At 36.4% G+C, this 12,960-nt stretch overlaps 1 protein-coding gene across 4 annotated transcripts in view; it reads right to left on the bottom strand.

The window, feature by feature from the left end:
* The window catches only part of LOC103465999 (voltage-dependent calcium channel subunit alpha-2/delta-1), a 70,463-nt gene that overhangs the window by 20,121 nt on the left and 37,382 nt on the right, over positions 1-12,960 (bottom strand). For 3 of the 4 annotated variants that reach the window (XM_008411258.2, XM_017305430.1, XM_017305431.1), the window contains 12 exons: positions 11,208-11,366; positions 10,565-10,669; positions 7,844-7,922; positions 7,485-7,534; positions 7,295-7,384; positions 7,125-7,199; positions 6,955-7,035; positions 6,107-6,181; positions 4,905-4,964; positions 2,267-2,323; positions 2,034-2,105; positions 124-185 (listed from right to left, as the gene is read on the bottom strand). In XM_008411258.2, coding sequence (XP_008409480.1) covers positions 124-185; positions 2,034-2,105; positions 2,267-2,323; positions 4,905-4,964; positions 6,107-6,181; positions 6,955-7,035; positions 7,125-7,199; positions 7,295-7,384; positions 7,485-7,534; positions 7,844-7,922; positions 10,565-10,669; positions 11,208-11,366 — 965 coding nt within the window. Of the gene's footprint in view, positions 1-123; positions 186-2,033; positions 2,106-2,266; positions 2,339-4,904; positions 4,965-6,106; positions 6,182-6,954; positions 7,036-7,124; positions 7,200-7,294; positions 7,385-7,484; positions 7,535-7,843; positions 7,923-10,564; positions 10,670-11,207; positions 11,367-12,960 lie in introns of all 4 variants that reach the window. The other variant, XM_008411259.2, reaches the window with a different exon arrangement.

The following is a 12,960-nucleotide window of genomic DNA, read 5'->3' as shown; positions in this document are numbered from 1 at the left end:
ATATGTGTCTGCGTGTGTAAAATAATCAAGTGTAAACTAACTCATTGGTGGGATAATACAAACAGGAGGTGAATCCCTGCGTTGTTAAACAGGATTCTTCATCAACTTCATCATTTGTCTCACCTGTAGTCTGTTCCATTGACTGGAGCCCATGTGTAGGTTCTTACCCCTCTGTCTATATATCGCTGCCAAAAGAATACACATACCAGTTCACTATAAGTAATTTATCATTTCAAACAATGGAAAAAATGAATCAATGAACCCATAGGACAAGATTTTTCATCCAAAAACATGGATATCTATAATTCCTCAAAAAATGTTGATAAGTGTTTTATTCATTAGAAAGTTACAACAACAAAAACGTCCTGAAGTGCAATGAAGGCTAAATGTGAAATTAGCCTGTGGCTAGAAAATCTATGTACAAAACAAATGTTGCTTTGTTTCAAACATAACATTGTTTCATGTCTAGCCCTTGATTAAATAAACTTGATTTTAATTGATAAATGTTGAATTAATAACACTCTAAATTCGTACTAGAAGTGTTGCAGTATTACTAAAGAAGACCCACCACAGAAGAGAATTTGAAGCAGAAAATTTTTATTTTTGGAGGTTTGTCAGCTCTTCACTTGTCTCGCCCACACTGGATAAGATGCAGTTTTTGAACGAATTCTAGAGAGGTGGAAGCTTATTTTCTGATTGAAAAAGTTTATTAAAGATAGCTAATCACCAAATAAACTTCAGCGATGTGCTGCTGTTTGCCTGGTAATTAGCAGAGCAGCCTGTGTTACACATTTTCTAAAGCAACAGCAGTGAGGCCATTTTAGCTGCTATCAAACAGTGAGTCATTTGGCCAACACCCTACTTTGTTTTTACTTTTTATTGTAGTTAGTTCACAACTCGGCACATCTCTGGTAAATTTTTGTGTTGTTGATTGATTGACATCAACTGTTGATGTTATAGTCCCGAGCCTCTTCTTCACCTCGTTTCAAAAACAGATTACAGGTTTTTCCACAGAGGAATAAAAAATTGATAATCAGCAAATTGTGCAAATGTAGTTGAAGGACATTTTCATAATATATTTTTTAGCAGTGTTCTTTGGAAGATTTCTAAATCAGCTCTCTTGGCTGTTAAGTAACCCTTACACATGGAATCAATCATGATATTTTACAGCTGGTATGGTACAGTACTCAGAGGTGCTAACCTTTTTTCCAGACGAATGAATAACTGGATGTCTCAAAAAAATCAGAAGACAGATATAAAAAGGAACATATCTCTGCACTAATTTTTTTCTGACCATGCTTTGAGATTTCAGGAGAATTTGAATCTGCCCTTGATGGCTACCCTTTGTGACTTGTTTTCGCTTGGTTTATTTTCTTGTGTTCACCTTTCCGTGAGTGTAGATGCTTGAAGATAAACTTGCTGCCAGAGATTACGACTCACTGCACTAATGACAATATTCAGTAGTAAACTGAGACAGATTCTGCTGGAGGATTTTTCAATCTGCCATTAAGCTACAAGATGCATTTCCAATACTATTAAATAGAAGCCCTGGCATTGTATTTAGAGACGATTAGGGTTAGGATGAAGGTGTGGTCAGCTCGCAGTGATCAATGATTAACACAGTATTTGGATTTTGTGTGCATGCATGGAGTGCTCGACAGTGTGCAACACATTGCTAGAAATCACCCATTTCTGAAAAGCCGATCAAAGTTGTGAAGACTGCATTGGAGAAGCAGAGAACTATTTATTGAAATTCCACAGTTTGTGGGGAAACATCTTATTACAGATTTGTTACCTGTTGTAGGAGTATTGTGATGAAAAAAAAAAAAACTGTTCAATAGCATTGCGGCTGCCTTACAATAAAATGAGGATTCCCACATGAGGAGCAATAAGCCATCTGTAGTAAACTGCTGTTTGCAGTAGTACAGAACATACAACTGCAATGTGAGCTGTGCATTTACAGATCGTATAAAAAAACAACAAATATTTCATGAAGACTTTTAAAACTAAGCATTTCCACCATTACCTCTTACCTCATCTTGAGTTTTAACCAACGTATCAATAGTACTTTCTCCTATTTCTCCATCAATCATCATTCTTCTTATCTGTGAAATAGAAATCTGAAGTGGTCAAGTGAAAAGTGAAAAAGAGACAGTATAGCTGGTATATTTGAACGTATATTTTAAGACAGTTTTTTATATTATGCAGGTATTTAGCTGTCTAGATCTTCCCGAGCAGTTGTGATTTATTAATCTGGACACACTACCTCCACTTTTATGTCATTTTCCAGCTCAGCATCAAGAAAGTCCAAGGTCACAGGCTCCTGAAATTTAGGATTCTGTAGAAGAGATAATAGTTTGAACTGAAACATGATGAAGTTTCAGGCAGCCACATACAAATCAGTCTAATAACAGAAGATTAACAGAAAACAAATAAATCTTTAACTTTCAGTTTTTCTAAAGTAACATTGCAAACTTTGGTCGTCAGCCTCTTACCACAGCAAAGATATTTCAAAAGCTCTAGCTATATTTCACTATTTTTCAAAACTTAGTAACGGGCCATTTACTGTTTTTTTTCCTTAAATCAACACGGTGACAAGCATACTCTTAAGAAAAACTGTGACCTAAAGTATCACAGATTTCAAACGTTTCAGGTAACAAGAAATCATTGGTTTTTATTCAAGTATTCATAACACAGATTATAGTTGTGTGTACCAGATTCTTCTGCAGAGTGAATGTCAATTATTTCCCCCAACACCAAACCAAATCCAGAACCCCAAAAACATAGGGCATGCACCATATGGCAGTATTTTGTCGTAATTTCGAACACAGACATAAATTAGACTTGATACAAAGTGACACTGAACTCTATTAAGGTTCCCTCTTAAAAACCCTATATGTCTGAGTGACTTTATAGTGATATAAAATAGTAGCAGTAATCTAGTTCTTCTCTATAAAAAAGCAGTATGTGAAACCTGATACCAGCCTATATTCCACAGTATTTTCACTCCAAAAATGGTAAATATGCTAAGATTGTTACATTAAACAGTTTTTTATGTGTGTTTTTATGGTTTCAATGGTAAGAAATAGATTCTTACATTATATGGATTATTATAAAGGTCAATGACAGACAAAAAGGACAATAAAAAAAAACCTTTACCAAGTGTTTATCTACAAAAAAAATAAAGTAAGTTTCTTACATGTGATGATAACCAAAATAATGCACCAAAAGACGATGATGAAGATGAAGAATCTCAACGTGGAAAGTAAGAAAAGATAGATTAAACAAATCAAGAGATTCAACAACTGCAAAATGATATACGTCATAAATAAATATAGCTGGGAAAGAAAATTAAAATAAAATACAAATATAAACAGGTAGAATGAGCAAAAATTGGGAAAAATGGCTTAAATAATAATTATGAAGAAAAAGGAAAAGAGAGAGAACATGAGAGAAACCGCTGTATGTCAGCGAGAAACGTGGTGATGTGAGCCGGAGAGTGAGATGAAAGCAAAAACACAGTAAAAACACAGCAGYGACGCAGGAGGTTTGGATGACATTTTCATATTACGATGTTAAACAGGCCTCAAGGTCACAATCAGTATTCCTCGATCTGCTGTTTGACTTATTCAGTGAGACAATGTATCTGCCTTAGGGCTAATGGGAAATAAGCTTGCCTGAACGCAACATCAGAATGAGATCACTCTGATGGAGCCTTATTACAAAGTAAGGTCACATTGCTCGGTGGAGTAATATGATCGGAAACCTGAACCCATTTGCCAATACTGACAAATAATCACACTTCTGAAACAATGCCATGACTATTTGAACTTCTAAATCTTGTGGCGTGTTGGCCACACGCCACAAGAAATGTAATAAATGAGAAGTAAGAGGGAAACCTCTATAGAGCTACAAAAAATATGATGAATCGTCTCTGCGTGACAAAGGCATTGACAATATCGCTTCATTTCTAAACACAAAACTATTGTTTGTCAGCCCTGTGTTTCTGTCTTATGATTATCTACAGCTAAGTCAAGCATTGACAGACTTGCTGGACATGTCCACAATTTCTGAGGTGCAAGTGTCCCAACTCAATGGCAATGTAGGTGGATCCAAATGCACAAGGCAGCAGCAGTTTGCGGGTGAAGCATGTTCAACGACCCAAAAATGACGAAAAAAAAAGATTTCAAAGACCACAGGGAGCAGAACAAAAACAATACATTCATAGGGGGTAAAAACAAGCAAGGAGACACGAGAACATGGACTCAAACGGGGAAGTAGCCTGATTAGACAGGATGAACCAGAAAGAAGAAACTGAGAATGAGTGTATTTATGGTGGGAAGGTTGATTACTGAACAAGAAACAGAAGGGTGATTAGAAATAGGCTGCAGGTGTGAGGGGAGAGAGAGAAAGAGGCACAGGGGGCAAGGGAGAGTACACAGGGGACTTGGAAATAAAGAATAACTGTACTTAAGAAGCACAGTTAAAGTAGAGTAACAAATAATAATAAGTAGAATAATAATTAGAAACACATAAACTAGAATCATTATGAAAGGACTGAATTAAAGTAAATCAGAAACAGGACTGATCTAATAAAAAAAGAAACTAAAGAATAAACAATTATCAAATTAGAATGGCATAAACAAAACACCAAAACAACCCAAGATTCTTACAAAGAATTCCTTTCACCGTAACCAAATCAAAATCACATCAATCTGAATGATCTATTTAAATTGGGATTGTTCATATAGGATTACAAAACACATCACATGTAAATTAAATCACCATATTCAACATGGTGGTTCGCTAAAGCAACTGCTGCTCAATCTATGGGACTGCAAAACAGTCTTTCTAAAGACCATGAAACTACTTCAGCAGTCTATAGTGCAACTACTTTCTCTCACCTCATGAAATGTTACAGCATACTTATTATTGACTCTGAGCTTCCTGTTACGAATCCTTTTCTAGAAAGAAAATTGTAAAAAGATGTACAGTGATGAACCTCTATGTTTAAGTATATGTGGAGCAGGGCTATGATTGGTAATGACCAAGGTATACATACTTGTACTCATTGTGAAAGTTCCCTTATAACTTCACATTCTTATTTTTCCTTGTTTACATGTCATAGGCCAGTCTTGAGCAATGATTGTAAAAGTCTAAAATGACTTTTATATGTTTATATATGTATATATTTATTTATTTTATTTTCTGTTACCACAAGTTGCAGGTATATACTAATGCAAACTGACAGCCTAAAAATTACCACACCCATAGATGCATTAAGCTAAGAAATAAAATAATTAGAACCATAGCTGCTTGGCTTGAAGTGTGTGTGGTCTGCAGTGTCAGATCCGTGGAGCAGAGCAGGCCAGTTTAAAGCTCTGGGCAACACATGGCCCTTATACAACCTGTCAGTGCGAGCATGCCTGAGGCTGGAGGTAGTGAGCTGCAAAGGGATTTGTTGAAAAGAAAGCTGGAAACTCTGGTGGGGTCAAGGCTAATTTTTACGGGGTCGTATCTTAATGTGTGCCAGTGGCTGAAAGTCCAGTTGCATTTATCTGACAAATTGTGAGAAAACTCAGGGCCTTAGAGGCCTCAACATTTTAATGTTGAGTAGAATTTCATTAGCTTACTGCATATTGTATGTTTGCTTTCTAGTTAAATAATAAGCATTTAAAAAATATACATACAACTATGTGAACAACTAGAACATTTTAAAGGAATATGAAAAAAGCAGCAAGACAAATTTAGTTAGAGATCCAGAAAAAATTACCTTGAATTACCACTTAGTTTAGTTTTATCTCTTATTTCTAAACATGTATGCCAGTCCACTGCCAGGTCTCCAAATCTATGAAATCCAATATGGCAAAAGTGACCTCCCAGCCATCATCTAAGGCCTGATCACATCCAGTTATATTCTAGCTGGGGAATAAATTCTGTTTATGAAGATTGATCTGTTGCCAATAGATGAAAAAACATGAAAAAAAAAAACCTTCGCCATCTGCTGGGCTACATAATATCTTCTAACAATATGTTACAGTGAAGCTGTGTGGAAGAGCCAGAATATTTTAGAATTCAGTAGGATATGGAAATGTAGATGCCATACCTTTGGCTGGAGATTGGGATGCAGAAGAACATATCCGTTGGGATCAATAGCAAAGTAGTATCCATTAGGACCAATCTGTTGTAAAGATGAACAAAGAAGAGAAACATAAGGTTATTATTAATTCTTTTTTGGTCTCAAAGACATAAGACATACGTTTTTTTTTTTTTTTGTCATTATGTTTGTAGAACATAACAAAATTGGAGTGGCATTCTCATTGATAACTAGATAAAAAAGTAAAGTCCTTAAAACCCACATTTATGCTGTTATTCATGGCAAAAGAGGGGTGGCATCATGGTGCAATGATGTGTAGCATTGTCATTTCAGAAAAAAAAAAAAAAAAAAAAAAAAAAAATATATATATATATATATATATATACAGTATATACATATTTCAGGCTACAATCTCTATTGAGGTCTTTGTTTTGTGAATCACAAATGTCCATGAGAAGGACTCAGTGTTATATTATAGTTTTGCTGTATTGACTCAGTGATGGACTGACATCCTACTCAGAGTATACTCTGCCTCTCAACTCATGTTTGCTGGGATAGACTTCAGAGTACTGACTCTAAACATGATGGATGTATGGGATAATGGCAGTTAATGGATTATTAAAAACTTGTAGGAAGGATTTACTGGTCCCAAAGCACCAGTGTAAGTTGGAACAAAGAAAATTTATTATTAACTGCATACCTTGTTTTGTTAATGGTTTTGTATGGACAGTCAGCAAAATTTTGTTTTATCACATATTTCCTCCAGAGGGAAAGAAAGCCCATTTTGGACATTCTAGCTAGCCAGAAGACTTTTATGGAGTAAATGCTTTTTTCTCATGTGGATGAATTACACTTACTGTGAAGCGTGGTGTGAGTTTCTTGATGTCGTTGAGAGATACATCAATCGCCATTACGCCCAAAATCAACTGATTTTGATGCTTCAGTGGAAAAAGACAGGGTTGGAAAATTGAGGAGTTGTTTTTATCAGGTTAACTTCAAACACCATGAATCCATGTATTTACGTTACCTCTCCGTTCCTGTCATCAACAGTCTTTGTTCTGTTGAAAACAGGCAGTGTTCCAGTAATGACCAGACCTAGTTCCTGGTGCAGAATCAGGAGAGAGCACTGTTATATATTTTCATAGTAAAATATGTTTCGCTAATTGTCAAGGAACAGAAAAAAAAGTCATGTCCTACCAGAGCATCAAGATAGACATTAGTCCACTGGACTTGTTTGGCCTGTTTGTCTGCTAGAACCATGGGCCTTCCCAAGACATCTAGATATTCCTGAATTTAACATACAACAAAAAATGTTTTCCCCCATTCTTTCATAAATGGCATGCATTCCTCAAACACTTAAAGAGACTATAAAATGTTCTGACATCACCTGTGTGTTTATTCTGATGGCTCCAATGGAAGGAATCTCGTAAAAGTAACCTGGGTAAATGATCACACTTTCAAATTTAATGAAAAAATACAAAGGGGGAATGGCAAAATACTGTCTAAATGTGTGGGGKTTTTTTTTTGCCAATGTGTGATACAGTTCTTTTCTTATTCCCCTATAAAACTTGAACTTACAAATGAGTTTCCTTATTTCTAATTTGATCCTGATAATCTTGCATTTCATTATGTTGTTTTAATGAAGTATTAATAACTTATGACACAAAGGTTTCTCCTTTTGACCAATGTAAATGTTTACTATGCTCTTTCTGTAGAGGAGAAATAATTGAAATCAATGTGTGATACCTTTGTTGGAGCAAGCCATCCACTGGATGGGTCCTTTATCATAGTTGTGTTGTCCAACTGAAAAGGTGAAGATTCTGACCTAGAAAATAATGTTAAAAAGAATATTGACACCTCAATAGATTTGAGAGACACTTTTACTAAATACACTGCATACTCAATGACAACTTACACCTTTCTTTAAATGGTGAGTAAGCCAGTCACACTGCAACAACTCAGTGCATTTGGGGATAAGACCACTTGCATACGTTCAAATTGAGCATCGGAATTGGGAATAAAAGGGAGATTTTAGAGACTGGTTCAAGTTGACTGAAAAGTAATAGAAGCTCAATATGCATTTGTTGCAACAAAGGCATGAAGAACACCATCTCTGAACAAACACCATACTGAGCCTCAAAGAAGATGGGAAACTACTGCAGATAAAAACCCGGGGACCACTCCTGCCAGTCAATAAGATGAAACTGAAGCAAAAATTCATACACGCTCACCAAAAACTGATAAAAACAAATTGAAAGATGTTACCTGGTCAAATGATTTTCCATTTAATTTGGACATAATCATGTTAGATTTAGAATTTGGAGTAAACAATGTCAAAGTAAACAACATCGATCCATCCTAACTTGTTTCAGCTGTTCAGACTGTTGCTGGTGCTATGATACTTTGGAGCATACTGTCTTGTCTTGAAGCAGTCAGACATCATTTAAATGTCACATCATGCCTGAGCATTATTGTTGACCATGCCCATCCCTTTATGACCACATGGTACCCACCTGCTTATTACACTGAAAGTTGTTTTTCTTATGAGGGATATATGTCTGTGTTTGTATACACTGCTGCTGCTCTCTGCACCTTTTTAATTGTCCCTTTGGAATGAATAAACATTTATTGAATTGAACTCAATCTTCTGATAGCTACTTCTTGCAGGATAATGTCACAAAGTTCAGATTGCCACAACTATTTATATATTTCTATGCTTTTATTTTACACGAACTGTTTTATTTTGCCCTTCTGTATGGGTAGCATCACATCATATTCTGTAGCCCTCTTTTATCATTTTCAATATTTACTTGTTTTGCAGGCAGGTCTCAGTGGAAGAATACTTAGAATACTTTTATTTTATTTATTTTAATTATTTGTGTCCAAGTGAAATGACCTTGAGCCAGTAAGAGAACTGCTCAAATGTTCAGCTGGTTAAAGTAATGAGAATTCATGCTTCCTTTGTCACTTCCCAAAGTGAACGAGACATTAAGTGTTTTGTTTCTTAAAACAAAGGACACATCAGAGTTTTAGAAACCAGGATTTATGTAAATAACTTTTAGATCACGAAAATAAAGATGATCACCACTGTGGAATATATTTAAACATGTTTAAAATGCTCTTTATTTTTGATGGTAGAGCTTTTTAAAGAATATTATATTTCACGGTGCTTTACGGAAATGCAAACCCCCCCAGAAATAAGTATTTTGTTTCTGAAAACAAAAGACAATTCCTTATCAGAGTCTAAAAAAGCTATGTATCCTCTTGCAAAATAATTATGTTTCAGCTTTTTTATTATGCTGTCTACAACATCTGTTTATAGAGATTCATTATATAAAAAAAATAATAATAATATCAGGTATGGATGGCAAACAGTTTTTCAAGTGACAATTTCATTTAAGCTACCTAAACTAACCTGCCATATGTGAAAAAAAAGTAAAGCATAAATTAGCTGTGACTCACCACATTTGTGATTCAGTTTTAGGAGTCACTCACAGGACTAATTACCTCTAGTAAGAAATTTAAATAGGATCCATATAAAATGGAGTAGGCTGAAAGACCTCTAAAGAAACACATCATACCTTGATTTAAAGAAATTCAAAGGCAGATGAGCAGCAAAGTAACTGATATTTATCAGTCTGGAAAGGGTTAAAAAGCCATTTCTAAGGCACGATGAACCACAATGAAAGCCCTCATCCACAAATGGGAAAAACATGGAAAAGTGGCAAACCTCCCCAGGAGTGGCTGATCTACCAAAATTTCTCCAAGAGCAGCACAAAATGGGTCATAAAAAGATCTAGAACAACATTTAATAGCACCACCACCAGTTAACTTTTCCCAGTTGAAGTCTGTATACATGATAAAACAACAAGAAAGAAAAGGTATTTATAGCATTGTGGGAGCATTCCAAGGCGAAAGCCGCAGTTAAAAGGAACACGACGATCCATCTCATGAAATACCTTTGGGAAATGATTTAGAGACTGATGGAAGAAAAGATGCACACTTCCCAGAAAGTGTGCATCTGGTTTAAAACTAACACGATTTCAGTAAAATAAATTCATACCCACAGTCAAACATGGTGGGGATACCATGATGGACTGAGGCTGCTTTACCACTGAAGGATCTGGATGTGACCAAAAAGATTTTCATGACATGATCGAGTTTCTGGAAATGTGTAAATGTTTCCGTGAATGCCCAAATGTTTGCAAATTGAATCAAATAAAAATGCGCAATTTATTATCATGTGAAAATGCTGTCATTGTTCTCTTTGAGCTTCTGAAGTATCACTTTGTCATTCTTGGTGCTCAGGCCTTTTGCTGTGACTTAACCCTTTGCAGTATATTTGACTTAGTTTTAATAAATTAAACTGTTATTTTTTTTTCCTCCACCTGCCGTCTACCTCTCAACCAGCATTTGGGTCATAGTGCAAATAAACCTCCCGCCCCCAAAACATGAATCCACAAGTACCTTTTTGTCCGCGTTGTATTTTTCCAGTATGGACTGAGCTCGTTCCTCTCCTCCATCAGTAAACAGCATGATGATCTTGTTGCAGTTTGCTCTGCTCACATTAGTCTATTCAAAACAAAAACAGACAAGGACTATTAAGTTGAGACACTTTCATTCTTCTCCTTGAAAATAAACATCTGCTCATACTGTCTTACCCTCTGGCTTGCATACTTATCAAGTAGCACTTTAAATTGGTATTTCAAGCCATCTTCAAAATGTTTTAATTTTTTTTTTAAATGAAAGAAAGCAGCACTTTCTGTATCAAAGTTTGGTGATATGATTTGTTTTGAACCAATATGATTTATTTTGAGATTAGCAGAAACATCAGGGGACGACCGTCGTTAGACAATCACAAGGTGTAAGCCTGCACTCCGGACAATCATTTGGATAACTCCTGCAGTCCTTCCTTTGAAACACAATTTGTCTGTCCATGCCCAAACACTAAAACTGAAGCACTACTTTCAACCAGCAGATGGCAGTAAAGACAACAATTTGAAGCTGCTAAACAATGAAGACAAAAGAGGCAACGTTCATTCAAAACTTAAATCAGGTCCTGTGTTCCCCATACGGACTGAAGTCAGACAAGAAAACATGTCTTACTCACCGAATAAAGCTGTTCAAACGCAAACTCGAAGCCTTTAGTGTAATTTGTAATCCCTTTGGCTGTGATGTTCTGCACAGCATCTTTCAGCAGCTTCTTGTTCCTCACGTTGGCCTGAACCAGATGGTCGAAGCAGGCTGTGTTCTTCACCCTAGTGTTAAACTGGGAAACAAAAGCAAGAAGTTGCGACCTGAAAATGATTCATACAATTAAAGCGTCTGTGCATGTGTAACAAATATGAACGCACGCACAATCGTAGACACGGAGGCACGGAGAACACTCCCACCTGGCCTTGGCTCTATCAGGCAGTGGTAAACAGACACATTCATCAAGCCCCACTAATTGCTTCACATCCTTGGAGCTCAACGATTTGGTACCCATGGAAACAAGATTCTGCTATATAAAAATGAGGATAAGCCACAGCACTATACTTTTTCAAAGGTGAGACATTCTCATATCCAATCCCACAGAAAACATATGCAGAGGTACTCCACTGTACAACTTCCATACATGCAGAAACTCTTTACCAATCACCTGACAAATAGCATCTAGACTGAGCTGTGCTATAGCTTAAATTGATTGTCCGTGTTTGGAGAATACATTTTAAACCATTAGACCTAGCCTCAAGTGGAAAAAAAATTAAAAGAAAAGAGCAATTAAGAAGTATTAATATGAGGCACATGAGACAACAGACTAACTAGCACTTCTATTGTGTTGCAGAACTGTTCTAAAACAATAATTCCCCTCATTGATCCAAACTAATCAATATTTCCCTGTGAGATGGCCAGTAGGAAAACTGATAACTCTGATCCACACAGACAGGCAGGCAAAACGTTCCTGCACTGTATTTCACAGCTCTGAATAGTAAAATAAATACATATTTTTGGATTAAATTAATTTCCTCACTAATGGATGAGGTTGACAACACACAAGTAAGGCATAAACACGGGGAGCAATAACTTTGCTTACAACTGACAACAAGAAGTGAGCGGAGATTTTCTATCGCAGATTCTATTTAAAGAAGTGACGAAGGTGAGAGCAGAAGGTGAGAATCAGAGAAAAAGGACACAAAAAGACAGCAGCAGGAGTGTGAACACAGGACTCAAAAGTGGATTCAAAGGGAGGGACTCGAAAATTTTGTATAGTAAGCTCATATCACACATTCATCATCTCCTCAGAGAGAAAGATGCTATTTTTCTTTTCCAGGAAAAGCTCATTATACCCAAAGAGGGGGGGGGGTGATGCGAATGAAACTTGAAATTTTACAATTCTCTTGGGATCCTGTTACAACCTCTCTTGTATGTGTGTGCTATTGTCCAGGCTTTAGAAATGGATTAGTGATGACTCAGAAAAGACGGCTAATCTCCAAACGCTAATCCCGTTGGACTCTCTGCATTTCTGACTTGGAACGATGTGACTTACTCACTAGACTGGCACTGGTAGCCATGGCTGAACAGGCAAGGATGGAAGTTTTAGAGGTTAAATGAGGTGAGAGGTGTGGAGATGGGTAGACGGAGCGCAGTGTTGAGGGCTAGTGAGAATAAGTCGAAAAATGAGAAAAAGAAAAGAGAGTGGAGGAGATAAATGAAAAGACAGAAAAGCATCCATCAGCAATCTTTGACCTGCCCAGGTGTTAAGATATGTATTGAGGATCTTTCACTATCAAATGCCAGTTTAGTCCCTGGGCTWCTAATAAGGGTAATGATTAATGGATAATATCATAGACCAATGATTTAGTGACAGGTAACAACACCCT

This window comes from Poecilia reticulata, linkage group LG6 (assembly GCF_000633615.1).
Source record: "Poecilia reticulata strain Guanapo linkage group LG6, Guppy_female_1.0+MT, whole genome shotgun sequence".
NCBI lineage: Eukaryota > Metazoa > Chordata > Actinopteri > Cyprinodontiformes > Poeciliidae > Poecilia > Poecilia reticulata.
This window is presented reverse-complemented; position numbering and strand designations above follow the sequence as displayed.